The sequence below is a fragment of the Lacerta agilis genome, chromosome 6, assembly GCF_009819535.1.
Source record: "Lacerta agilis isolate rLacAgi1 chromosome 6, rLacAgi1.pri, whole genome shotgun sequence".
NCBI lineage: Eukaryota > Metazoa > Chordata > Lepidosauria > Squamata > Lacertidae > Lacerta > Lacerta agilis.
The window spans coordinates 14,758,228-14,785,490 of record NC_046317.1 but is presented as its reverse complement, the minus strand read 5'-3'; the positions used below and the strand labels follow the sequence as shown (position 1 = coordinate 14,785,490).

At 42.7% G+C, this 27,263-nt stretch overlaps 1 protein-coding gene across 1 annotated transcript; it reads left to right on the top strand.

Annotated features, from left to right (window-relative positions):
* Positions 1–309: 309 nt before the first annotated feature.
* LOC117047862 (complement factor H-like) lies at positions 310–25,873 on the top strand. Its single transcript, XM_033151089.1, has 15 exons — positions 310–690; positions 1,994–2,055; positions 2,943–3,113; positions 3,704–3,762; positions 4,091–4,272; positions 5,611–5,790; positions 8,018–8,182; positions 9,143–9,313; positions 11,686–11,862; positions 13,294–13,470; positions 16,637–16,813; positions 18,453–18,629; positions 20,270–20,452; positions 22,476–22,672; positions 25,238–25,873. Exons 1-15 carry the CDS (start codon positions 483–485, stop codon positions 25,250–25,252), a joined length of 2,301 nt encoding a protein of 766 aa, XP_033006980.1. The 5' UTR covers positions 310–482; the 3' UTR covers positions 25,253–25,873.
* Positions 25,874–27,263: the final 1,390 nt, after the last annotated feature.

Sequence of the window (27,263 nt, the reverse complement as noted above, 5' to 3'; positions counted from 1 at the left end):
AGAAGTGTAACTAGCCCAAGGTCACCCAGCAGCTGCATGTGGAGGAGAGGAGACACGAACCCGGTTCCCCAGATAACGAGTCTACCGCTCTTAACCACTACACCACACTGGCTCTCATACACCACACTGTGCATGTATGCAAATCCCATGTTGATTTGCCATGAGTAGCAGAAGAAAAGAGGCCTTTGCAGCACCTACCACTTCTGTACTTCTCCTCTTCACTGGGTGAAGCAATCACAAGCACTCTGGGTATTTGCCACACATGTTGTGAATGAAGCTGAACCTGGAAGAACTTGTTTAATATTTGTACCCAAAGGGTGGGACTTCTGTCAGGCTGTGGAATGAACCTTAAAGTCTCCCTAAAGCCTGAGCTACATAACTTAATCAGACCAGATCTCAGTTGAGAAATTCATGAAACATTGTTGTGGACTTCACAAGAAGCTGATTTTTAGCTAACAAAGCCCACCATAATTTGTGGGTCCATGCATCTAATATCTTCCTTTTCCTCATTAGAAATATGTGTACTCAAGGAACCACCAAACGGCTTTTTCACTGAAAGAAGAAACCAATTTAATTTGAATGACAAAATATCATATCGCTGTCGTTCTGGCTTCACAACTCCACAAGGACTTGAAATAGGTGATATACAATGCCATGAAGAAGGGTGGAAGCCTGAACCAAAGTGTATCAGTAAGCAGTTTAAAGACTCATGTATTTTGGATGAAAAATGGGTTGATTTAGACCACACATTGGAAAAGTCATTAACTTAAGCTTCAAAAGCAGTCTGCTCTGATAACCATGTGCAACCTGGCTAAACTCTACACAATATGGACTTCTTCCATCTGTTTCCTCCTTCTTTCAGTGGTAGTAATTTCAAAAGCAAAATATTGAGGCAAATATTTTGAGTGGCAAATCCACTCGAGTAGTCAAAGAACTCAAATGTGAAATAACTGTCCATTTAGCCAAAATATGTAACTTGTCCCTCAAATTAGCCTTCATAACTGAGGTCTGGAAAATAGCCAATGTATCACCAGTTTTTAAAAACAGGATCCAGGGAGAGCCTGGAAGTTACAGTTGCTTAATTTCTATTCTGCTTGCTTAATGCCTGTTCTGGGGGAATTTGGGGAAAGTATTGTGAAAAATAAAATAACCAACCATATAGAAAAAGAAATCTTGCTGAAGTAGAGACAGCCTGACTGCTGTAAGGGCAAATCCTGTCTCACTCACCTAGTAGAGTTCTTTGAGTGTGTTAGCAGGCATATATGAATGGTGGTGATCTGGTTGACCCCATGTGCTTGGACTTTCAAAAAGCTTTTGAAAAGGTACCTCACCAAAGACTCCTAAATAAGCTTAGCAGTCATGAAATAAGAGGTGAAGTCCCTTTATGAACCAGGAATTGGTTAACCAGCAGGAAGCAAGAAATGGACAGTTCTCTGAATGAAGGGATTCAGAAAGTGAAGTCCCTAAGAATCAGTAATGGGACCTGTTCCTTTTAACTAGCTCATAGACAATCTAGAGTTAGAGGTGAGCAGTGAAATGGCCAAGGAAGCTGATGATACTAAATTGTTCATGGTCATTGTAACAAAAGGAGAGGGTGGAGAGTTCCAAAAGGGACTCTCCAAACTGAGTGAATTGGCGGTAGAATGGCAAAGGCAATTCTATTTAAAAACTGTAAAGTGATGCATATTAGGGCAAAAATATATACCGTATTTTCCGGCGTATAAGACGACTGGGCGTATAGACGACCCCCAACTTTTCCAGTTAAAATATAGAGTTTGAGCTATACTTGACCGCAGATTCTCCACCCGGCATATAAGACGACCTCCAACTTTTGAGAAGATTTTCCTGGATTAAAAAGTAGTCATATACCCCAGAATATACAGTATCTTAATTTCACATGTATGTTCATGGAGTCTGAACTAGCAAAATTTAGAGCATGTAAACTGATACTATAAAACTGATCATAAATAAAATTCATTCTTTATTTCCTCAGAGACATGCCAAGTACCAACTCAAAATAATGAAATCTTTAACACAAGTCGAATCGGTTTTCTTGTTTGAAGAAATACTTCACTACAATGTAAAGATGGGTTTGAAACCATTAAAAAGGCCACAAGTGACCATGTAGTATGCACAGAGAATGGATGGAGTCCAAAGCCTGAATGTCTACGTAAGTTATAAAATATCATTGTTTACTTATATAATTAATATAACACAGCCTTGATATAATTACCGTACTTTTTCATGATTCCTAATGATTTACATAACTAAAATACCTCAAGTTGGCATGCATCAGTGATTTAACACTTCCATTAATAATGAACAGTAAGAATATTTATATTCCTCTCAGATGTAATAAAGTAAGATATGAAGCTGGATTTTTAGCAACCTGATTCTGTAGATGAAATTGCTACATATAGGAGTTAGGCAACTTGCTCTGTGTTTAACAATGTTTGGCTTGCTCAGAGTTCATAGAAAACATTTGAGAATAAAATACCCCAACTGAAGCACCTGGATGTAAAGGAATATATGAAGAAGAGAAAACAACAGGAAAGCAACAAGTTAATGGAATATACCCAAGCCCAGGTTGTTCAAGAGAATTACACCCATCTTCCAGATTATGAGTAGCATCAGCAACTCATCTGAGGTGTGCCAGGTGTTGTTGTGAGAAAATAGATTTTGACATCCTTCTAGAGAGATTTTAAGGTACGGAAATTTTGAAAGGTATGAGGAGATGGACTCACCCAATAGCTGAGAGACAACAGACATGCTGTCTTTTAAAGATTTATCAGTCCCCAATCCTAGGGGGTCAGAGGTTATGCAAGCCTGCAATAAGTTTGATGAACATTTGCAAACATTTTGGTCAGCAGGTTATTTCAGACATGTTTGTTTTGAAATGCACATAATTATATTCAATCTGTGTTGTTCAACATTTCCTCTAGCAATACATGCGAAGGTTCCTTCTGGAGAACGGGCTACTTGACCCTAGAACAACCAATATCAGCACAGAGGACGTGGTGAAATTTTCCTGCCGCAGAGGCTACACAAGAGTTGGGCCTGACTCTGCCCAGTGTTATCATTTTGGATGGTCTCCACAGCCCCAACGTGTAAAGGTATGCATTTCTTTATAGCTTTACAAAAAGTAAATATCAGTGTGCTTTTTACTCTTAAAAATTTCCTGGCATCTTTTGTAAATAATGTATCTCCCAAGCCTTACTGGGGAAGAATTCACTGGCTAGCGCATAGATTATTTATTATTTATTTATTTATTTAGGTTTGTGTTGTGTGATGAAAGGGATATGGAAAGGGGGTGACACTGATGGTGCTGTGGTCTCAACCACTAAGCCTCTTGGGCTTGCCAATTGGAAGGTCAGGGGTTCGATTCTGCACGATGGGGTGAGCAAATTAGCTGCTGGAGTTTGGATTACATATAGATAAGGCAGCTCCATGGATAGGAATGGAGGAGAATCTGTTTTAAACAGATTTATTGCAGGGAATTTGCTGGTTCCAACCTGATTGAGATTTGCTCACATTGCACTGCCTATTGCAACGACCAGCCAGTTATGTCCAAGCTATCTCTGCATTGCTGCGTTTTGAAAGAAAAAGAAAATGCCTTGAAATGAAATGAAACACAAAGTTATATGGGAAAATATGGCATGTTGCACACGCAATATACCCCATTATATAGCCCCATTTGATACAGGTAAATTTCATCGTATGCAGGGATTACATTCCTTACTACCATGTGTATAGCAAAATTATGTAAAGCAGTAGAAGTACTCCCGGAATGGACAAGTGTGAGCAACTCTACCTGTCTGTAGCCGGGGGGCTCATTCAGCAACATGGCAACCATTTCCCCCTGTTTCCGCTATGCATTTGCTGGTAATGGTGAAACTAGGAGCTACATGAGTAGTGCTGATCATTTGAGTCTTTCCCATATAAATGGCACCATCCATTCCACACAACTGCTGGAACTCAGCGCATTCAACATCATTTCATAATTATGCAAATTCTATATGGAAGGATGTGCTGTCCAGACTTTCTTTGAGTTAACAGATACAAGACTGAAATGATTCTCTCTTACTTCCAGCACAAGTCATCCTTGTCAGCCACCCTCCAGCATTACTGATGGTACTATTAGCAGTGACCTTCAGGAAGAATATAAACATGGAGAAAAGGTGGAATACAAGTGTGATATTGGATTTGCAATGACTGGATCAAAGTTAATTGAGTGTGTGGATGGACAGTGGACATCTTTACCACTCTGCAAAGGTAAATTACAGATGCAACTAAGGCATGTTCATGGCAAATGTTATGTGCAGATAAAACCATTTTTGTTAACTCGGCAATGTCCACCACATTCATATACTCTGCTAAGATTTCTTTTCTATTTACATGCTGGAATTTTCTGTCTCAGAAGTTTCCCAAGTTGCAGGAGAAGAAAAAGGTCTGCAGAAGGGGAAGTGAAGTGTAACATTTGATGTCTCCATACGAAGCAGAATCAGACCATCTTAAGTGTCTTCTTTTTTATAATTAATATTTATTGAATTTTTAACCAAAAACATACATAAAGAAAAAACATAACTACAATAACAACAAACACAAAACACAACAAAAACAACAACTTACTACATTCTAAAAGAATAATGATACTTCCTCACATCTTAGTGGGACTTCCTCCTGTCTCCTCTCCTGCGTCCCTTGTAGATACCTTTTTTGTAACTTCCAAAATCTCCTATAATGCTATTCTATTTTCTAACAACAAAAAATTCATTAATATCTCATACCTCTTATATTATATCATTGTCTAATTAATTAAACTTATATCTTTTCTTAATCCGTATCATCTTCTAACTTACTCCTCAATTTTCTACTCTACAACCTATCTTATCCTCAGATTATAGCTAACTTTCAATCATACAATGATCTTTTAAGTACAATTTAAAATTCTTACCACTCTTTCTCCACCGCGTCGTCCCTCTGGTCCCGGAGTTTCCTGGTCATTTCTGCAAGCTCCATATAGTCCATCATTTCATTTGCCATTCTTCTATTGTTGGTAGTTCTTCTGTCTTCCAGTTCTTAGCTATCAAAACTCTAGCTGCTGTTGTGGCATACAAAAACAAATTTCTATCACTTTTAGAAATATCCTGGCCTAGGATGCCCAGTAAAAGGCCTCTGGTTTCTTTTAAATGTGTTTTCAACACTTTTTTAAGTGTCTTCATTCTTTGTTTATCATTGAATGCTATGTTTAAACTAAAGCTCCCAAACGTCCATTTCTAAATTCCGGTCTTAAGTTTCCAATGCTGGGGGACTGGAAATAAGATCAAAACTGAACAGAGAAAAATGACAGCAAATCAATGCTCAGTTATTAAGAAAGACGTTAAAATCATACAAGCCATAATAGTATCAAAGTCTGCCTCTTCATTCTACTTCTGCAATATATACTGATAAGCTGAACAATGAAGAGCTGCCCTTTGCATTTCTTTTATCTGGCATGTAGGAAAGGCTGAAGAGAATGAGCAGCCAAAACAACTGGGGATTGAGATTACAGTTTTAAGAAAATAAAGAACTCATATTTTGTTTCACATCATTTCCTTCTGTTTTCAACAGAGGAACCCAGAACTTGTGAAGCACCTCCAAACATTAGAAATGGACGCTCTGTCACTGTTGACTCAGATACATATCAGCATGGCGAAACTGTGTCGTATGAATGTAATGAAGGTTTTTTCATTGTTGGAACTAAAGAAGTTGTGTGTCTGCATGGACAGTGGGAGTTACCATTATGTATTGGTAAGCTATTACTATTGTTATTGAATTTCTATGCCGCCCTACACACAGGGGTCTCAGGGCAGTTCACAGAATAAAATCAAGATATAAAACCACAAAATAGATGATAAAAAAAGAAACAACAACCCAAGAGCCCCCCCCAAACACATTTTAAAAGGGCATAGGATGTAAATCAGATCAACCCAAGGCCTCGTTAAAAAGGAACGTTTTTGCCTGACGCTTTAACAGTGTATAATGAAGGTGCCAGGCGAACTTCCCTGGGGAGAGAGCATTCCACACACAGGGAGCCACTGCAGAGAAGGCCCATTTTCATATTGCCACCCTCAATAATAATAACATTCACCCCCCACCACTTTCTGAAAACGGCCCAGGAGGAAGGAGCGGAACCACTGTATAACAGTGCCTCCAGCTCCCAACCCCTCTAGCCGGTCCAGAAGATTGTTATGGTCGATGGTGTCAAAGGCCGCTGAGAGATCCAGCAGAACTAGGAAACAGCTCTCACCTTTGTCCCTAGCCCGCCGGAGATCATCGACCAGCGCGACCAAGGCCGTTTCAGTCCCATGATGAGGCCTGAATCCCAATTGGAAGGGATCCAAATGGTTCACTTCTTCCAGGCGTGCCTGGAGTTGTTCAGCAACCACCCACTCAATCACCTTGCCCAAGAATGGTAGATTTGAGACTGGGCGATAGTTGGCCATATTGGCTGGGTCTAAATATGTTTTTTTTAAGAAGCGGTTTAATGACCGCCTCTTTCAGCGGGTCTGGGAATGCTCCCTCACAGAGGGAAGCATTCACCACCCCGCGGAGCCCATCGCCCAGCCCCTCCCGGCTAGCTTTTATAAGCCAGGATGGGCAAGGATCAAGGAGACAGGTGGTTGGTTTCACTCGTCCAAGCAGCCTGTCCACATCCTCGGAGGTAACAGACTGAAATTGATCCCACGCAACTGGACTAGACAGGACTCTGGCACTCTCCCGCCCTGGCCCTGCTCCCACGGTGGAGTCTACCTCTTTCCGAATCTGAGCGATTTTATCTGCAAAAAACTTTGCAAATGCATTGCAGGAGATCTTGGGGTCCCTACCAGGCCCTGATGACAAAGGTGGTTCTGATAGATTCCGAACCACCTGAAAGAGTCTCCTGCGGCTATTTTCTGCAGATGCAATAGAGGCGGTGAAGAAAGTCTTCTTCACCGTCGCTATCGCCACTTGGTAGGCTCGACGTTGAGCTCTAACCTGTGTCCGGTCGGATTCACACCTCTTGAGGAGAAGGCCCACGAAGGAGGGCCTCAGAAGACGATCTCAGGGTTTGGGTAGGTTCATATGGGAAGAGGCGGTCTTTGAGGTATTGTGGTCCTGAGCCATTTAAGGCTTTATAGGTCAAAACCAGCACTTTGAATTGTGCCAGGAAACTAATTGGTAGCCAGTGCAGTCGGACCAGGATCAGTGTAATATGCTCAAACCGTCTTGCTCCAGTGAGCAACTTGGCTGCTGAATTCTGCACCAGCTGATGTTTCCAAACCGTCTTCAGAGGCAGCCCTACATATAACGCATTGCAGTAATCTAACCTTGAGGTTACCAGAGCATAGACAACAGTAGTTAGGCTATCCCTGTCCAGTCAGGGGAGTAGCTAGGCCACCAGCCGAAGCTGATGGAAGGCACTCCGGGCCACCTGAGCCTTGAGCGACAGCAAAGGATGCAGGAGTACCCCCCCCCCAAGCCATGAACCTGCTCCTTCCATCAAGAGCAGACCACCTCCCATACATCTGGTCTAGGGAACCATCCACTAACAGTGCCTCAGTCTTATGTGGATTGAGCTTCCAGCACTTCCACTGCCTCACCTGCAGATGTAAAGGAGAAATAGAGTTCACAGTCAAGCCATACCATTACAAATAAATGCAACTCATATTTAATTTAATGGCCATTTATTAACATAAGCAATTATATGCTTGTGATCCATTGGATGGGAAATTTAGACTTACTGCCAGTAGACCTCTACCACAGACATACTTTGTGGCCTTAATCAAGTCTGTCACTACTTCTTCACCTCAGCTGCCCTATACAAAATGGCAATAATGATGGTTTCTCCTCCAATACTGTTGCAAGGATTGACTGCAATAAAGACTGAAATGCGTATTGGAAAATAAATGTGCATGAAAAATATCTAGTTGATTAACTCAATTTGATTGTGATTTGCTAACAAACAACTTTACTTGAACAATATTTGAATTGTTAGATGTTGCAGCAAAATGTACCCGTCCACCGAATGCAGAGTTTGTACCACTTGCTTCTCTGGAGAAAAGGTTTAATCACAACAACGTTGTAACCTACACCTGTGGTTCCTATCAGCATAAAACAAAATGTGTTAATGGAAAATGGTCACCTGATCCAGAATGCACAGGTACAGTTTTGCATGCTATATACAAATGCATGGTTTCTCAACTTGAATGACAGATGTGGCCACTGGAAGCAAGAGTGGGACAGACCTTCCTGGGTAGGCTAGACTCAGCTCCTTTGGAAAGACCACATCAAGCTTCCTTTAAGATTGCATGAATTCCGCATGCCTTATGTACTCGACAGGTGTGAGATCAGGAGATTAGTTTATCCACTTCAGGAGCAGAAGCATTGTTGCCACATGGGAAAAGCAATCAATTGGCCCAAGGACAGAATTAGCAGCTTGCTAAGCCATCACTACAGGCTGCTGGTTCTTACAAACAGAGGCACAGAGTGCATTTTCCCTTCTGCATCCCTGTCTGAGAGCACCATCCCTAGAGGTCAACTCAACTGTGGTGCCCAGGATTGATTCAGAAACACATAAAACTGGATTGGGTGGCATATCTTGCTACTTTCTCAACAGTGACTTTCCGGTAGCTTTATAATAAGTGTAAAATCTGGTTGGAGTTCACATGTCACATTTAGGTTGCCAGCAAGAACCTTCTTGGTATGATCTCCTGCACCACAAGCAGCACACAAAGCTGAACTGAACCATACGCAGGTTAAAGCACTGCAATAGAGGAAGGGTAGCATGCAAATATAAATTTCAGTAGCGGCAGCAACTCTCCACATTTCTGTAGACAGACATTTCACCCTGCACTGAGTTTTGGAGAACCTGATGAGGCAACATGGGGATCTCACTGGAACTCAACTGAGAAGTTCTGCTGCTCTTGCAGGTTTTACCAGGCAGCTCTTTGGTTCAAGACCAATGCAACTAACTCATTGCAACACCGAATCCATTCAAGGGATAAGGAGGTTTGACTAGATGCTCCTTTTTAATAGATTATTAAATGTTCTTCTCTTTCATAGTTTCCTTGCATAACTTTATATCATTGAATTCTAATGGATTTTTATTTATTTATTAAAGCATTCTGTCCACCACCACCTCAGCTTCCCAATGCAGTTGACATAACTGATATGAGAAACTACAAGAGTGGTGAGGAGATAAGCTTCAGGTGTCAGGAGAACTTCCTTCTTCAAGGGCCACGAAAAATAAAATGTGACAATGGAAAGTGGCAAACCCCACCACGCTGTTTTGGTTAGTATGCTCTTCCTTTCATATTTCCCTTTTTTTGTTTTGTTTTCAAGAAGTCAGAGAATTGAGGGTGGTGGAGTGTGATTTATAAACTAAAGAAGCATAACTTTAAAAGAAAGAAAGAAAGAAAAGAAACTAGAAAATATAAATGACAATGTGGCCTAAAAAAGGCAACTCCTCTCTCAAATTATTCTAAGGACACAGTTAAACTTTGGAACCAACTCTTACAGAAGACCGTGATAGCCGCCAAGAGGTGAAAAGAGGATTGGAGAAATTCACGGAGAAGGCCATTGATGCCTATGCTTTGCATATACCAGTTACTACAAATCACAGGAAGGGAGACTGCTCTTGCGCTCAGATCAGGCTTGATGGTCTCCAACAGACATTTGGCTGCCCACTTGAAGAACAGAACGCTGGCCTAGAAGGGCCATTGACCTGATCCATCATGCTCTTCTTGTGCTCTTCTTCTTATTTAATAGTGGGGATTTGAACCAGGGATGCGGGTGTTGCTGTGGTCTAAACCACTGAGCCTCTTGGGCTTGCCTCAATGAGGTAAGCTCCCCTTGCTCTGCCCAGCTCCTGCCAACCTAGTAGTTCCAAAGCATGCCAGTGCAAGTAGATAAATAGGTACTGCTGAGGCGGGAAGGACTTAACCGTCCAGAGCTCCTTTATCTTTTTTTATTAAATAGTAATGCACTTGTGAGGTAATAAAGATGCTTATTAAATAGATCAGTGGTTCCCAAACTTTGCTCCATGAAGCACTCGGTGCTCCACAAAGCAACTCCAAATGCTCCGCAAAGAGATTGGAAAGGAAAATAAATAAATATGTTTCTTTGGCATAAGGGTAGAGATAGTGCTGCATGATGAATTTCTCTCCAAGAAGTTTGGGAGCCGCTACAATAGAATGTCAGGAATTAGATGTAACACGAATGGCAGCTGATGCCATAAGGAGCAACCGAGTGTCTTACGCTCTTCCCCTGTTGGCCACTACATAGCTGATGAAGCAAAACATATGATGTGATCTGATTGATTGATTGACTGACTGACTGACTGACTGACTGATGTATATCCCATTCTTCCTCACATACCCAGGCAGTATAAAATAAATAGATAGATAGATAGATAGATGATAGATAGATAGATAGATAGATAGATAGATAGATAGATAGATTTAAATTTTTTATTATTTTTACCCCGCCCATCTGGCTAGGTTTCTCTAGCCACTCTAGGCAGCTCCCAACAGAATTTTAAAAACACGATAAAATATCAGACATTAAAAACTTCCCTGCCTTCAGTTGTCTTCTAAAACAGGGCTGCCTTCAGTTGTCTTCTAAAAGTCAGATAGCTGTTTATTTCCTTGACACCTGATGGGAGGGCCTTCCATAGCACGGACGCCACTACCGAGAAGGCCCTCTGCTTGGTTCCCTGTAACCTCACTTCTTGCAGTGAGGGAACCACCAGAAGGCCCTTGGAGGAGGACCTCAGTGTCCGAGCTGAACGATGGGGGTGGAGACACTCCTTCAGGTATACTGGGCTAAAGCCATTTAGGGTAGACAAACTCTGTTCAGGCATTCAGTGAAGATATATAGAGGAAGGGGAGAGTTGCAACCCTCCTCCTTACACATGCCTTCATTGAATGCAGAACTTGAATGCCTGAAGGAGACCAATTGGCTGCAAATATCTCCTCCATTCCCCAACTTTGAAGACAATGGCATCGCACCCTGCATATTTCATTGGCAACCTATAATTGGGCACAAAAGGAGAAGATTCCATGAAAGATACTATGCATAGTACTGAGCTAAGCAGTTTTACGACTTGCCACTGTGGTTTGAATTAAGGCAGGGGTAGTCAACCTTTATATACCTACCACCCACTAATGCATCTTTCTTGATGGTAAAATTTCCTTACCACACACCAGTGCTCAATGGAAGGAGGATTCAGTTTGTGCCGTAGAACCACCTACCGCCCCCCTAGAATCCTGAAACACCCCCTAGTGGGTGGTAGGGACCAGGTTGACAACCCCTGAACTAAGGAGTGGAAAGTGTAGCTGAAATCTTAAGTGCATTTTTATGAGAATAACCCCCCACTGACTCACTTAACTGGAAAAAACCTCTTGGCAAACCTACTTAGGGTGTCTAGGTACTTGACCACTCTCCCATCTGCAGTGCACATATTGTTAAAATGACAGATATCACAGCAATACTATAAGCCTCCAAATTTCTTTCTTCCCTGCCTCACTTTGAATTGGCTGCCTCTGAAACTTTCTACCAGATGAAAAAGGAGGGAGCAGTTTTGCATATAAAACACTCTGGAAATGCTTTTATGCCCTTTAATTGTATTCACAAAGACCACCTGCTATATATCTGCCTTTCCAGATGCAAGATGTGGAGACCCCCCTGCAATTGACCATGGTGAGGTAAATATTAGTTCCCAGAGAAAGTATCTTTCTGGTGAAAGTGTGGAGTATCATTGCCATGAAGGTTTTGAACTTGGGGGATCAAGTACTTCAACATGCAAAAATAGGGAGTGGTCCCCACCACCAACTTGCAGAGGTAAGAAAATATGCTTATGATATAATAATAATTTATTATTATTTATACTCTGCCCATCTGGCTGGGTTTCCCCAGCCACTCTGGGTGGCTCCCAACAGAATATTAAAAACACAATAAAACATCAAATATTATAAACTTCCCTAAACAGATGTCTTTTAAAAGTCAGATAGTTGTTTATTTCCTAGAGGTCAGGTGGGAGGGTGTTCCACAGAGTGGGTGCCACTACTGAAAAGGCCCTCTGCCTGGTTTCCTGTAACCTCATTTCTTGCAGTGAGGGAACCGCCAGAAGGCCCTCAGAGCTGGAGCTCAGATTCCAATCAAATGTGGAGGGGTAACTATATATCCAGTGAAGAGCTTTCAATGAGACTTCAGTCTTATTCCATCAAGAGTATGCATGGAAGACATTTTGCCAAACCTATAGAAATTGTGACACTGCCTCACTCGAAGTGTCCTACCAACCAGCAAACATTCAGAGTTTTGAAATATTCTCCCTAGTGCAGAACTGAGGGTAATTCAAATTGCAGTGTAACATTTTTTTTTTTTTGCTTTAAAATTCCAACCATGACCTTGCTTTTCGTTTTGGGCAGCACTTGAATGTCTCAGATTTTTTTTTTTCAGAGTCTCTTCAGTGAGAAGCTGGTTTACTGGCTTACCATCCCTAGTCAGAACAGACAAGCTTCTGAGAGAGAAAACATGATCAAAAGAACCTGATCCACATTTACTGACTTTTCCTTGTAATGCACAGCAGCAAAAGGCATAATATGTATTATGAACTGCACTGTAAGTTTATGTGGGGCAGTGGCAAAACCCAATGGGTATAGCCCGGGGTCAGCAAACTTTTTCAGCAGGGGTCCGGTCTACTGTCCCTCAGACCTTGTGGGGGGCTGGAGTATATTTGGGGGGGAATTGAACGCATTCTTATGCCCCACAAATAACCGAGAGATGCATTTTAAATAAAAGCACACGTTCAACTTATGTAAAAACACACTGATTCCCAGACTGCCCACGGGCTGGATTTAGAAGGCGATTGGGCCAGATCCGGCCCCTGGGCCTTAGTTTGCCTATCCATGGTATAGCCACTGCCTTACTTAAATTGAATATGTGCCTTAGGTTGTGTCTCCAGAATCTTGAAATATTTAGGATTTCTTTAGGTGTCAAATTAAAACTTGAGAGCAGGCAATTAGGAAAGTGGTAAAAATGTTTTAAAAGCACTGGACTAAGGGCCTGGCTAGACTTAAACATGTATCTAAATTCTGTGGATTGGCCATAGCAGACATATTCAATTACTAAACCATCTTCAACATTTAACCCATTGTGAACTTCTCTGATTACTGATCCCTCTGCTTTGTTCAGTATTTTAGTAGGGAAATCCAAACACAGGTATGGTGACATGTTTTGAGAATCATATTTTCATTTGTATTATCTTCTCAGAAAAGTCATGTGGGAGCCCCCCCAGACTCATTGATGCTGCATATGAAGGATTGATAAAAACTCACTATGAGCCTGGGGAGATATTACATTTCAAGTGCATACCAGGTTATGCTACAGAAGGACCGCGGAATATCACATGCCAAAAGGGAAAGTGGTCAAAAGCTTCAACCTGTGAAGGTATGTTGCATGTTTTGCCTGGGTAACAATTCTAAAGGTAGTTTACTTCTGGGAGCACAGCAATTCAATCACTGGCTTGAACAGCAACGGGCATAGTGAACAAGCAAGTTCATCTCTGTAGATGTTTAGGCTCACAAATGTGGTTCTGCTTAGATCCTTTACATCTCCCAGTTAAAATGATCAAGGGTAGAAAGGCTTGGAATGAGCTCTGGTGATACCTTGGAGAGTTTCTGCTGATCAGCACTGGCAATAGTGTGCTCGATCAGGCAATGATCTGGACTCACCCACACTGACCTTTCACCCTGCACTTTCTAGGAAGAGCTCCAAGCTTTAAAGCTCCATATCTGAGTGCTTTTCTGTGGATTGCTGTTCACTCTGATTCAGCAATGAATGGGTATTTGTGGGAAACAGCCAAGGGAGGGAGGGAGGAAGGAAGGAAGGAAGGAGCACTTGGACACCATGTGGACCTGTGCCTAGAAATGTGGCACAAAGGGAAGTCTGGATGAGCCTCCTGTCTCTTCTGATGTATGTGAATGCTTCTATATGCAAATCAGAGAAGCGGTCAGCCACTCCTATCCATGGAGAAAAGAGAGCTTCTGAACAATATCAGAGGTCCTTCTAGTACAGCCTCCCTGCTGCCATTGGATACCCTTTTATTTGTATCTGCATCTGAGCAGTCCCTGCAAGCAGTGTGTCCCATTGTACTGTACCTCCCTTATCAACCCAGGAAGAAGTGGGCCCACAGCACCCACATAACCTCTCCTCGGGTTGGAATCTTGCTGGGAAATCTATCTGACACTGAAAGACTGAAAATAGTAACTTTTTAGATGAAGGCTCTTACTGCCAGCACTAGTTCCTTGGCAGGGTGCCTTCTGGCAAATCCTCTCTGGTGGTGTTAACGCTGTTGCAAGTGATGGTGGGAGCAACAGCTCCTTCTTTGCTTCCCTTCCTGTGCCTCACCAACAGATAGGGCAAGCAGCAGCGATTACTCCAACCTTCCATCATTCCCCACAGGGCAACCTCCTGACTCCTCCTCCATCTCCCATCCCCAGTCTCAGTGTAGATCCCCGCTCTGCCAATATTAATTTACAATTTTGTTTTATGAGGGAATTGGGAAGTGGGGATCATGACATTGCATGTATGGATGAATGGAATGGACTTTCTTTTCTTTCTTTTTTTAGAACTTGCTATGTTTGGATGGATGGAATGGGTGGTTGGGGGCAACATTTATTCTTTTTCTATGGAGCGGGGCATTTTTGCCCCACCATTAGATTGTAGGGCCTCAGAGGCTGACCGCATTTAAATCCTGTCCCCAGGTTTAAACTTCCCCACCCCTGATGTAAACTGTTGCTAAGTGATACACATTGTAAATTGGTTTTCTGATGGTTATATTTAGGAATTTAGTGCCGAATCCCAGGTTCTGTTACCGTCATAATTGTAGATGTCCCTTTGTCAAATTTAAATTCTGCCCTGAAGAAATAATATTGCCTAATACAATTCAATAAAAGGGTAGTGGCAAGATCCAGCCAAGTTTGAGAACGTAGTTATTCTTCCCACTGAAACCTATGCGACATAGAGCTTAACTTGGCCTATATTATAGCAGAACAAATCAAGTATCTTAGAGATACTTAAACTAATTGACCTTGGATTAAAATAATTATCTGTCTAAGGTATGGATGGATCTGTCGATTTCAGTTCTTCCAGCTTCTCATTTTCCCTGCGCTGCCCAGACAAGAAGACCCTCCCCCCACTCTCAGCTCCGCTGCTGTGGTTCAAAGGAAAGCAGAGCAATACATTTGCCACCAGCTTGGCTGCAGCAGTTGCTGGAATGATGTGTACAAGTTGCCATCCAACTGTTTTAGGGACTCTGCTCTGGATTTGTGTAGGGTTTACTGTATTTGTCACTCCATAGGGCGCACCGGACCATAGGGCACACCTCGTTTTTAGAGGAGGAAACAAGAAATTTTTTTTTCTGGTTTTCCTCTTCTAAAAGCCCTGTTTTTTGAGGATCAGCTAAAAGTTTTACAGCTTTTTTGCAAAGGGAAAAGCCCTGCTTTTTTGAGGATCAGCTAAAAGTTTTGCAGCTTTTTTTGCAAAAGGAAAAGCCCTGGTTTTTTGAGGATCAGCTAAACTTTTTGCAGCTTTTTGCAAAGGGGGAAAAGCAAAGAGGAAAAGCCCCATTTTTATGGGGTTTAACTCACACATTTCTGCAGCTTCTAAAGGAAAGGGAGGCTTTTCTACAGTTTCCAGACAGATAATCTAATCAGCCAGTCACATGTCGCTGGGGAAACAAACAACCTCCCTCTGCAGCACATTCAACAAAGGAGGGCGGGGCTGAAAGGGAGCCGGGACTCTTATCTCTCTCCCGATCTCTTGCTGATCAGCTGCTGAGCGGGTTCCTTTCAACACTCCCTTTTCTCTTTGTAAAATAAAAAGCATGCTCCTCTTTTGGCCCCTGGGCAATTCAGCTCCAGGGACCACTATTCGCTCCATAAGACGCACAGATATTTCCCCTTACTTTTCAGGAGGAAAAAAGTGTGTCTTATGGAGCGAAAAATAAGGTACTTTCCTTCTCCTAAAGATATCCTGCAAGGCAGTGAAAGTTCAGGATCAGAGTTTTCCTTCTCCTAGATGGGCTTCCTAGTTGGTGAGCCCCATCTGCCCCTCACAGCATTTGCAGAAACTGCCTTCTTAACTGTTGGACCCACTGTTGGTCTTTGCATGCAGGTGTGGTACTTAAACCAAGGTTTGGCTTTAGTTAGCCGTTTGACAGCAGGATTGCAGTTAAGCTTGGTCCTCCTTAACCATGATCTGTAAACATAGGCACCAACTCTTTGGGGCTGAGACATTTGGGGGTGACTGCTTTCCCTTGCGCGGCAGCTGGAGGGGGAAGACGGGGTCCACCTGCTGCCGGGTCCATGCTACAGCCGCATTTGGCTCCACTGCCCAAATCTGTGCAATGTTGCATCGTTTTTGAGAAGTTGGTGACTGTCTGTAAGCAAGGTTTGCTTGCATTAAGCTCTTGCACTCTTATCTTTGTGTTTGTTCACATTAGGCTCTGGTATTCTTTTTTTTTTTTTAAAAAAAAGAACGATGGGTATCTATTATGCAGAAAGCACCATTTGTGGAGGAAAAGCTTATTTGTTGGTTTCCTGTCCCCACTTAGATGCAACCTGCAGAGAGCCCCCTGCAGTTGCCGGTGCGGAAATTGTGGCAGGGACAGCAGAGACCTATCTGCCTGACCACGAGGTGTATTATCAGTGCCACGAAGGTTTTGAAATATCTGGATTGGCTAATGTAACATGTCAAAATAAAGAGTGGTCAGAACCACCGACATGTGTAGGTAAGACCTAGCATTTCAGATGATGATGATTATGATGATTGATTGATTGATTAATTAATTAATTAATTAATTAATTAATTAAATTTATTATTTATACCCTGCTGATCAGGCTGGATTTCCCCAGCCACTCTGGGCGGCTTACAAGATAGCTAAAAACAAAATAAAAGCATCAGTCCTTAAAAACTTCCCTAAACAGGGCTGCCTTCAGATGTCTTCTAAAAGTTGGATAGTTGTTTATTTCCTTGACATCTGATGGGAGGGCATTCCACAGGGTGGGTGCCACTACTGAGAAGGCCCTCTGCCTGGTGCCCTGTAACCTCACTTCCTGCAGTGAGGGAACCGCCAGAAGGCCCACGGAGCTGGACCTCAGTGTCCGAGCAGAACGAAGGGGGGTGGAGATGCTCCTTCAAGTACACTGGTTTCCTGATCTTCCTTCTGTGTGCCAAACATAAATGTGAAAAAGGAAGCTGAAGAAACTGGAAAGAGATTACAAAATGTCTGATGGCCAAGGCAGATATTTTATTTCTGAGTTAAAACTGGAGGCATGCTTTATTTTTAAAGTCCTAACAAGGAGAACTATCCACCTGTGTGAGTCCCTGTTTTCCATGTGCCCTCCTCTGAGGGCTGGCAATTCTGCCTCTGCACTGGGAAATACTGCATGATAGAATGGTATCCCAGTGTTAAGACATGCCTCTTTCCAGTCAGCCTCAGGTGGGGAAGGGCATCAACACAGCATGGAAACTGCCTCTCAGACTGTGCATTTTGGGCTCAAAGAAGATTTGAATGGAATAAGAGAATTTCAATATTGCAATATACTAGCAGGGATTGAAGACAGGTTTTCTATGCACAGAGCGCCACATTCAGTCTCTGGCATCTCCAAGTGGAGGCCAAGGCAAACTCCTGCCTGAACTCCTAGAGAGCCTCTACCAGTCCATATGGACCAGGATTGGGGAACCTGTGCCCCCCCCCAGATGTGGTTGGACTGCATTCCCATCATCTCTGACCTTTCTGGCTGGGGATGATGGGAGATGTAGTCCAACAACATCTGGGGGGCCACAGGACCCGCGACATAGATAAAATTGAGCTAGGTGGACCAGTGGTCTGACTCTGCATAAGGCAGTTTCCTATGTGCCTGTGAAGCATGTGGACTTCGGTGCTTTTTGTGTTCCAGGCAGCAGGGAAGAGGAGTTGCCATATGCACCTTGACTTACTCTTAAATGACCCGATACAGCTGCCATTTTCAGGGACTTTTCTTCCTGGACTCATTGACAAAAGCACACACTTTCGACCTATAACTTTTATAACTAAGAATGACAGCTCTGGGGTTGCAAAAGGCTGGTTCGTGGCTTGAGGTTGGAACCCCACAAACATGTGCTCTTTCCTCAGCTTCCTCCTGTGCAGGTTTACTCTGATTCAAACAGGGCTCTTTCCTAAGTCCATGTGTTTATGGTTACAGCAGGGTAGATAGGAGCCTATACCCTTGATGGGGGTTGGGGACCAGCAATTCTCAGTTAGGACAGTATCCTCTCTTATGACATCTTTTGTCCAGTCTCAGAATGTTGGAACAAACTGGTAGGTGCTGTTTTGTGGAAACAGAATGCATTTTCAAGGACTGAAGAAGTTTTCTCTATCATTTCAGATGTAACATGCCCTCCCCCACCTCGGATTGCTAACGGTCAGGTTATTACTAATCTCAAGCAAAGGTACTTGCCTCTTGAGAAGGTGCGCTATCGCTGTTTCCAGGGATACAGCCTTTTTGGAGCTTATACAGTAAAGTGTGTGAACAAAGAATGGACAGAATCACCAAGTTGCATAGGTACTTGATGTCCAATTTTTTTAATATTCTGAAAGAGAGGAATATAACATTTCCCCTTTTAAAAATAATGTTGTATGTTAAATTTTCCACTGTGCGGATTCTTGCATAGTCTTGGACTGTCATTTAATATTTACCTTCTGCTAGTCTCTGAGCTATGAGGAATATACCAGAGGTAGTCAAGACGGAAGTGTATACTATGGGAAAACCAACAATCTTCATCTAGAATGGCCCTGATGGAGATTCCTATAGGATCACTCAGTAGTTGGGGGTGGTAGTTTTCCTTCATTGACCGATCATCGTGACTGTGATTGGGAAGAAATCCATGTGGACCAAATTGGTCTTCCACAGCACAAGGTGGCTTGATATGCTTATTTAAATCAGTTTGAGCGATGTAATCATCTGTTTCTGCTACATGTTGATCTAGATGACTGGGAGCTGCCTGTGTACCTTGAAGTATGCCATTTGAGGTGGTGAGAGCTGTGTTGTGGTGTTATATGTGTTGTGGATCATTTAGACATTCGTTCCACCATTTGGCTAACCCTTATAACCTCATAAGTAAGAATAATATTATGTTTTTTTACACCATCAATGCATAAGGTGATTTAAAGCATAAGAGTGGGGCTTGGGGGAGACAATGCAGAAAAATAAGAACAGGTTCGTTCCTGAAAGAGCTTACAAACTGAACTTTAGTAGATTGGAGAGGTAGGAACATAAACACAGTGCTGGATGAGACTAAAGGTTCATCTACTGTGCTTTGCACAGTACCTAACAGGATGGCTTTGGGAAACTCACATGGAGGACAAAATCTGGAGGGGGACAAGGCAAGAGAGAGAGAGAGAGAGATGATTAAGTCATATCTGCCCAAAATGATGGGGTGCACCCTGCCTCACCCCATCCCACTTCAGACATTGCTAAGCAGGAAGCCAAAGTCTTCATGGGAGAGTCGGTTTTAGAAGTAGTGGTATTACCCCCATTCAACTGCAGCAAACTTAGTGCTTCAAGATGTTGATGGACTGCAACTCCCCTGACCATTGGCCATTCTGGGACTGATTGGAGTTGTAATCCAGCAACATCTAGATAGCATCACACTGGCTACCCCCAAGTTGCATGTTTGGGGCAGGAGTGCCAGACATCAGAGGCAGAAAGGAGAAAACTAGCAGAGGTGTTTATGGAAGCACAAGATATTCAGGCACCAGCATTTTATAAACTTCTATACTGACAGATTTTCAAAAACAGAGGAATATGTTAAATTTTGATAGTGAAGAGGTGAGCAAAATTCAGAGGACTGCCTCCTCCTCCTCCTCCCAATGAGCTCCCATCCATGTCAAAATAGGTTCTAGTTGTTTTAATGATAGGTCTATTTGACCAACTAAGGAGGTGCTGATGGAATGTCAGTTGCACTTGAAGTGACCTTAGAATGACAATGTGTTAACTGTGTTTTTTTGCCAAGCAGACATACATAGCTCAATAAAATGTATATTAAAACTTTTCTTCATGTTTAAATTAAATCTGGTATGGTACTTTTTTCCTCCTGATGTAGAAGCTGAATTATAGAAATGCTTGTGTGCACAGCCATATGTGTAATCCTAATAAGTGTGCCATGTAATAGATTCTTTTTCTGTTTCAATGCATCACCACAGCTGCTGAGGGAAAATGTGGTCCTCCACCTCCTATTGAAAATGGAGACTTTCTGGGCACGGCAACTTCGGAATATATGCCAGGGGCAAAAGTACGATATAAATGCCAAGCTCTCTACAATATGCAAGGAAATCAATATGTACGATGTGACAACGGGCATTGGACAGATACACCAACATGCAGAGGTAGAGGAAATTTCTCTAAATCTTTGATTTTTCTGTTCTATTGAAGGATATTCAATAAATTCAGAAACCTGTGACTTAGTGGCACCAGTGTGATGTCAGTTGGCATTGTTCTATGTGTGTTTTTGCTTCACAACACACTTTTAGTTACCCTCCATCCCAGCTCCTCCCACAAACTACAGGTAGTTCCCTCATGAGGCAAAGTGAGCCACCCACCAAACTTTGGATGCCTTTACTGATAATAATAGGCAGCCATGTAAGTCTAACAGTCCCCCAGAATGCACAAGCTCTTTCCCTTTGCAAGGTTTTCCTCCCAGGCACTTTTTTCGCAGCAGTGAATTCAAATTCCCCTCAATGCCTCTCCTTGCAAACAGCTAGGACATCAACAAACTATTAGATGGGCCTTAAGGTTAATCACAGCTATAATGAGCCATCAAACTTCACATTGTAATGTTTGGGCAAAAATTAATAGTTTAAGAAAAACATTAACAATAACCACTTGTGAAGACCATATTGTTCTTTACCCCAGATAAGGAGAAGGGACAAGAAATATCTTAAAGTTGTTGCCTCTTCTGACAAAATTTGGGCTGCCATTACAGGTAACCCTCACATCTTGTTCTGTTGTTACTGAATGCCCTGTTAGCCCAAAATAAAGCAACGTTCCTCCATGACTTGATCATGGATGAGGGGGCTGACCTGGTATCTTCCTCACCAGGAAACCAATCCACCTGGGAGCCAGGGTTGAGTTGTTCCTGCTGTTGGGCCAGAGACACGAAACAGGGATCCTGTTGGTGTGGTGTTTGAGCTGGTGTTCACCAGCCTCTTTGTTTAAGCTAGTGGAGATGATCTGGGGAGTTGCACTGGGGAATCCCCAAGCACTTCATAGAATCATGGAGTTGAAAGGGACCGCAAGGGTCATCTAGTCCAAGCCCCTGCAATGCAGGAATCTCAGCTAAAGCATCCATAGCAGATGGCTATCCAAGCTCTGCTAAAAAACCACAAGGAACAGAGTCCACAACCTCCTGAGGGAGGTTGAACAGCTCTTTCTTGTAACTTGAAGCCATTGGTTTGAGCCAGAGCAGGAAAAAACAAGCTTGTTCCCTCTCCCATGTGACAGCTCTTGCGATATTTGTGCTTGGAGACTTCATTTACATACCGAGGCTGCATAGTCTGCACTGACTCAAGACCTAGCTACCATGACAACTGCAGGGGTCTCTCAGTACAATGTGGGCCCAACTTATGTCATACCTTCAATTTGACCTTTGTCGTAAAGAAGATTGCAAGTGGCCCATTGGTGGGAGGGGTTGTCATAGGTGGATTATGTCCTGGTGAAGTTGACTTTGTGGTAGCAGATTTTCCCTGCCGTGGGGAGTAGTGGATCATTGGGATGGTCTGCCCATGGAAACCTATAGAACATGAGAGATTCCCTTTGCTCTGGGGGATTTCTCTACCAATGCTGTGAAGCCCCTAGTTTCACTATGGAATGATGGGGCAATGGAAGGACTGTCAGTAAAATCACTACCAAGTGGCCTTTCTGTCATCGCATGGAAAAGGTCATGTTGGAATAAAAAGTGCTGAGGTCTTCTTGAATAACTTTGTAAACCACATACTGCTATATAATGTATAATACGGTATTAGACCCCCAATTCAGAAAGCACCCAGTTAAATGTGGACTGCTACTGATGCTTTCTTCACGTTGGCTGAATCTCAATTCAGAAAATCTAAAGCTTGTGACTCCCAATTGGTTTTCATGGGGAAAATATTCAAATTGCTATTTATTTATTCATTTGACAAAAGTCAATGAACTTTTAGGTACAGTAGGCCCCAAGCTTTATTTGCTTTTCTCAGAGAAGACCCACTGATGGGACTACATTACTAATCTCAATTTATTTCAGTGGGTTTGACTAACTGAGTATGACTAACTTTGGCCACAATCCAAAATGTTTTGTTTTGGGGTTTTTTGGTCAAGTGAATTCCTCATTGTCATATTAATCTCTTAGATGACATGATTTGTGCCTTTCTACAGCTCCTTGTACAGCAACTGAAGAAGATATGAATCAGAACAATATACAGCTGAAGTGGGCACCCCATAAGAAAATCTATTCCGCATCTGGAGACGTGACAGAATTTGCCTGCAAACGGGGCTTTTGGCCAGATCCATCCTCTCCTCCCTTCAGAGCCACATGCACAGAGGGCAAGTTGGACTACCCAAGATGTATACGTGTAGGTACATTGCAGTTAAAGCATAATAACAGAAAATTCAACACACATAGCTGTGATTTTTGTTAAGCTATAGAAATCACTATGCATTAACAAAAGGAGGTCTATACCATTATTTAATGAATATTTTCAGTCCTGGCGCTGACCTTAAGTTTTGTATCATGGAAATCACTTTTCAATGTTTATCCATATACGTATTTTCATTTTTCTTATTTCCTCCCCGTGTTTTCCTCTCTCTGTTTTTTACCATCTCTTATTTTCTCCTACTCACTCTCTTTTTCCTTTCACTCTTTTCATCTTCCTCTCTTAAAGTCCTCATCAGAATTAAAAAGATAAAAAGTGGTTCTGGTGACGCTAGTGAAACCCAGATTAAGTCATGGCACAGCAAACCTAGGGGTGTTAACTTCCAAGCAGGGGGGAAAATTTGATTCCTCACTCAGCTGTTAGAATAAATTCACCAAATCCACTCAAATTTAAATGCTGCTAAGCACCAGTCATCACAACATGATATTAACTGGATTGAATTTATAAAAAAGAAGTTCAGAACAAGTGCCCTGATCTAAAGTAAATCATGTTCATTTTTCTCAAAAATATTTTTTCTTAGAGATTTTATTGGGTTGCAAAAGTACGTGCATTGTCTCCTTTTCAAGTCGTAGAGTCTTTTTTTATAGATCAGTTATATTCCATGTTAGACCTGAGTATTGTATACAGTATAAGGTTGGGGGAGAAGAGAGTGGGGAGAGGGGCTGGGTTGGTAAAACTTACATCATTTTACTTAGTGTATGTGTGCAGTGACGGAGGAAGCCTCTCAGGCACCTGGGGCGTTGTGCTCAGGGCCATCGCGAACCATAGGGATGGCACAGGGCACAGGGGGTGCACCAGCGGCGGCAAGCGTCCCAGGGGTGCGCCACCTGCGGCGAGTGTCTCAGGGGGGTGGCATGGTGACGTCACCCCCCTCAGGGATGACACCCAGGGCGGACCGAACCCCCCTTCGTCCGCCAGTGTACGTGTGGGGGGTTTTTGTGTCAGCATCACATGGTGTCAGGAAACCCCCCTCCCCGCGACTGGAGAGGTCGAATGAGCATCTGAAATACAGAGAACCACCCAAGCTGCTGTCCAGCTCCTCCTGCTCCCCCGACAGCACGGAAAGCGAGCATTCCTCTAGTGGGGAGGGGGGAGCAGAAGCAGGAAGGCGGTGCAGAGGGACAGAGAGGATGATAAAGCCTGAACACCGTGGGAAGAGCTGGGAGCAAGGTCAGATTCCCACGCTCAGAGATAGGAGGCAGGATGGTCGCAGAGGAGGGAGGCGTGGGCTTCGTGTTCCGTGCCTATTTAGCTGGTGGGCGAAAAGCAGGAAGTCTTCATTCCAGGGATCTGCAGACGACTGAGATGGACGTTTGTTTTTTCAGTTTCCACTGTACATAGCTGAGCACAATAAAGAACTTAGTTTAGAAGTTCTGCGTTTTGGCTGTACTCATGAGCAGCCACTGAACGTCCTAACACATGGATAGGATCTCTTTCTATCCATTTATTATTTTTCCTTGGCAGTGGGGCGAGGGAGCAAAGCATGGTTGTTGACTGTCTTTAGTTGACTGCAGTGAAAGTTGTTTGCATGTGTTGCAGGGGAGGGATTGTTGTGTCAAGTAAGCCATATCATCAATTCATCTGCTATTGGTGGGTTCTTGTTGTCCTGTTGTGCTGTGTATGTAATAAAGGAGGAGTCCTCTTTTATTTGTCTCCGTGTCAGTTTCAGTCTGTTGGTTAGCTTTTCCAGTAAAGCTGTTTCCTATGTGATTTAAATCATGTCAGTTTTGAAATAAAAGAGGTAAGCATCTCTTTTCCCTCTTACGTTCCCAAAGTGTGGACACATAACATCCTATTGCATGTCTTCATAATATCCGGGAATCTCAGCTTGTCTCATAAATGCAACAGCAGTCGTCTTCAGGGTGCAATACTGAGTCTGTACTAGCAGTAAATTTCGAACTGCTTTTTCAGGTTCTGCAATCACTTAGATCCCATTGAGTTTAGCTAACTGAGGTTGAATCCAACCCATTAAATTAGTGCTAGGCTTTACCTATAAATACCAGAGAAGTTTGTCTAATAAGCAGTGCTATTTTTCTAGAAAAAGAGGTGCTGGAACTCACCATGAACGCCTTCCTTTTTCTCTTATAATGGCAATGGCACGCACTTGAGAGGTGCCGGAGTTGAGTTCCTGTGAGTTCCAGCTGAAATAAGCCTGCTAATAAGACTTATTTCATACACGTACCCCCCCAGCTATGTTATATGTAATCATTCACCGATAAATAATGTAAATGATGTTTGACCTTTTATTCTAACATGGATATTTTAAAAAGTGAAAATGCCAGCAATTGGTGATCAGTTTCTGTTGGGTGACAACAGACAAAAAATATTGAAATAACAACAATAACATTCTACTGCTTGCATATGCCACCCGTTTAATATAATAAATTAATAAAACAGCAGTCTATAGGTATCTATGCAAAGGATAATTACAAGAAGTCTGTGTATGTAAACTTACCTTTTATTTGTTTCCTTTCTACTTAACAGAGACAACAGAAATAATTGAAAGAAGCATAAAGAAGATATTTTTAACCTGCACATGATCTTCAAAAGTCATTCATTAATTACATTTAATAATAATAATAAATCAAGCTGTTTCTTTGCAAATAGATTTTCCATGGATTCAAGGGTGCCAACTTGAATAAAATATTTTTTTGGGGGGGAATAAGCCCTGACCCACAGAATAAATCACATGATGGGGAACACCCCCCCATTTGAATTGCAATGGCCATCAACTGGGGAGGCATCCCCCTCAAAAAAAATTTGGCCCGAGGAGCTGGCTCCTGTGCATGGATTCATGCAGCTGCTCATGAATCTAAATTTGGAAGCCTACTTCATGGAAGCTGCACTTTAAACTTTTATGGATGGATAAAGTTATAGAATTACTATAGACATAGTGCAGTCCACTTTTAAAAATAAACATTATGTCTGGCATTAAAGAAAGGAAAGAAATGCACCAGGAGACAAGAATCCAAGACTTTTGGGTAAACATTTCTGACTCTGGACCTTTGAACTGTCAGTCAGGACTAGTAGTTCTAAATAATACATTGGCTGTGTAAAACTGCAATGATTTTTTAAAGCCTGTAGGGATATTATGTTCAATAAGAATAAAAGCTATTATTTTAAAAAAATATGATTTCCTTTATTAGTATATGATAAAAATGTATAGCCTACAAATTATTTTTAAAATGTACCATTAAACATACTTTACCTATGTGAGTAAACTCCATTGAATACATTGGACATTGCCTCTGGGTTAACATGTAAGTAACACAAAGTAGTCAGTAGCTCTGTTCTGGTTTTCTTCCTCTAGTGGTTCCAATTGCAAAAGGAAAGAGAGCAGGGTTGCTTCCCTGGGCCTGCCCCACACTCCTCACCCATCCCTGCTCCCCTCCATTCATTGAATCATACAATTGTAGAGCTGGAAGGTGCCACCCTCCCAAAAGCGATGTCACTGCCACCAACCTGGCCAGTGTGGGAGCATGTCTGTGAGGTCAGGATTGCATCAGTGCACCCTCACAGCCCTGTTTCTTGCCACCTCCCTGGTGCCATACCAACCAGGTATGCTCCTGTTGGAAGAGCAGCTTTGCAACCCTGCTCCACTACCCAGCCACTCTTGCATGTGAGTACATTTCGGAAACTGGCCTTACGTTTTCATTATGTCAAATGCTAATGTCAGGGAACTGTCCCCAGCTCAGCGCAGGGTGGTGGAAGGGCTCTCGGGATCCTACCGAGAGCCCCGGCCCCACCTGACCAGTAGCACCTCCTCTTCCAGTGGAGGAAACAGCATGCCGCTCAGAGGCTGGAGGGCAGAGGCTCTGGGGATGTTGGAGAGACCCTGCATCCCCCTCGCTCAGTGGGTGAGGAGGGATACAGACCATTTCTGTTGCCCCAAGTACGCAGAGGGTTGAAACGCAAAGAGGGGAGGCGGAAATTTCGGATGCTGAAACTCTTATGTTGGGGTCCCAGCCGGAAGGGGCCATTCCCGGATTCTGCTAGCGACTGAGACAGTCATGTTTTAGGTTCTCAACACTGTAAATAGCTTTGCACAATAAAACTGTTAAAAGACAGTTTCAGACTCATGCGTACTTACTCGTGAGCAACCCTAAGCCATCCCGACAGCTAATGATAACTGCTATAAAATGATGACCAGGTGGTATATGGGCTCTGAAAGAATTCAAAAGACAACTGGCTAATAAATGCTGGAAATGTGGAACGATGCACATTGGAAACTTTATTTATAGCGACTTCGTAACAAAGAAAAGGGATTTTGGTCTCAAAGAAGAAACAGAATAGGGACATTAATGTAAACACAATTAGATCTGGACCCTGCCTATCTTTTTATTAAGCCATATTAAAAAGCTCCCAGTGCAACAAAGCGTGTTCTCCCATCGAAGAGAGCACGGGTTGCAGAAGGGTTAAAGGAGCAGCTCCAAGTTAATGGGAGGGGGTTTTGGGCTGGCCACAGCTAGGATTGGTTAAGGCAAGTTGCTGGGGAGTTTAGCATGTTGCT

Bases quoted from the DNA above. Each gene is read 5' to 3' on its own strand.
- LOC117047862 (XM_033151089.1), top strand. From the start codon at position 483: ATGCATCTAATATCTTCCTTTTCCTCATTAGAAATATGTGTACTCAAG. The intron at 691-1,993 runs GTAAGCAGTTTA...TTATTTCCTCAG, and splicing joins GCCTGAACCAAAGTGTATCA to AGACATGCCAAGTACCAACT. The intron at 5,791-8,017 runs GTAAGCTATTAC...TTGAATTGTTAG, and splicing joins GGAGTTACCATTATGTATTG to ATGTTGCAGCAAAATGTACC.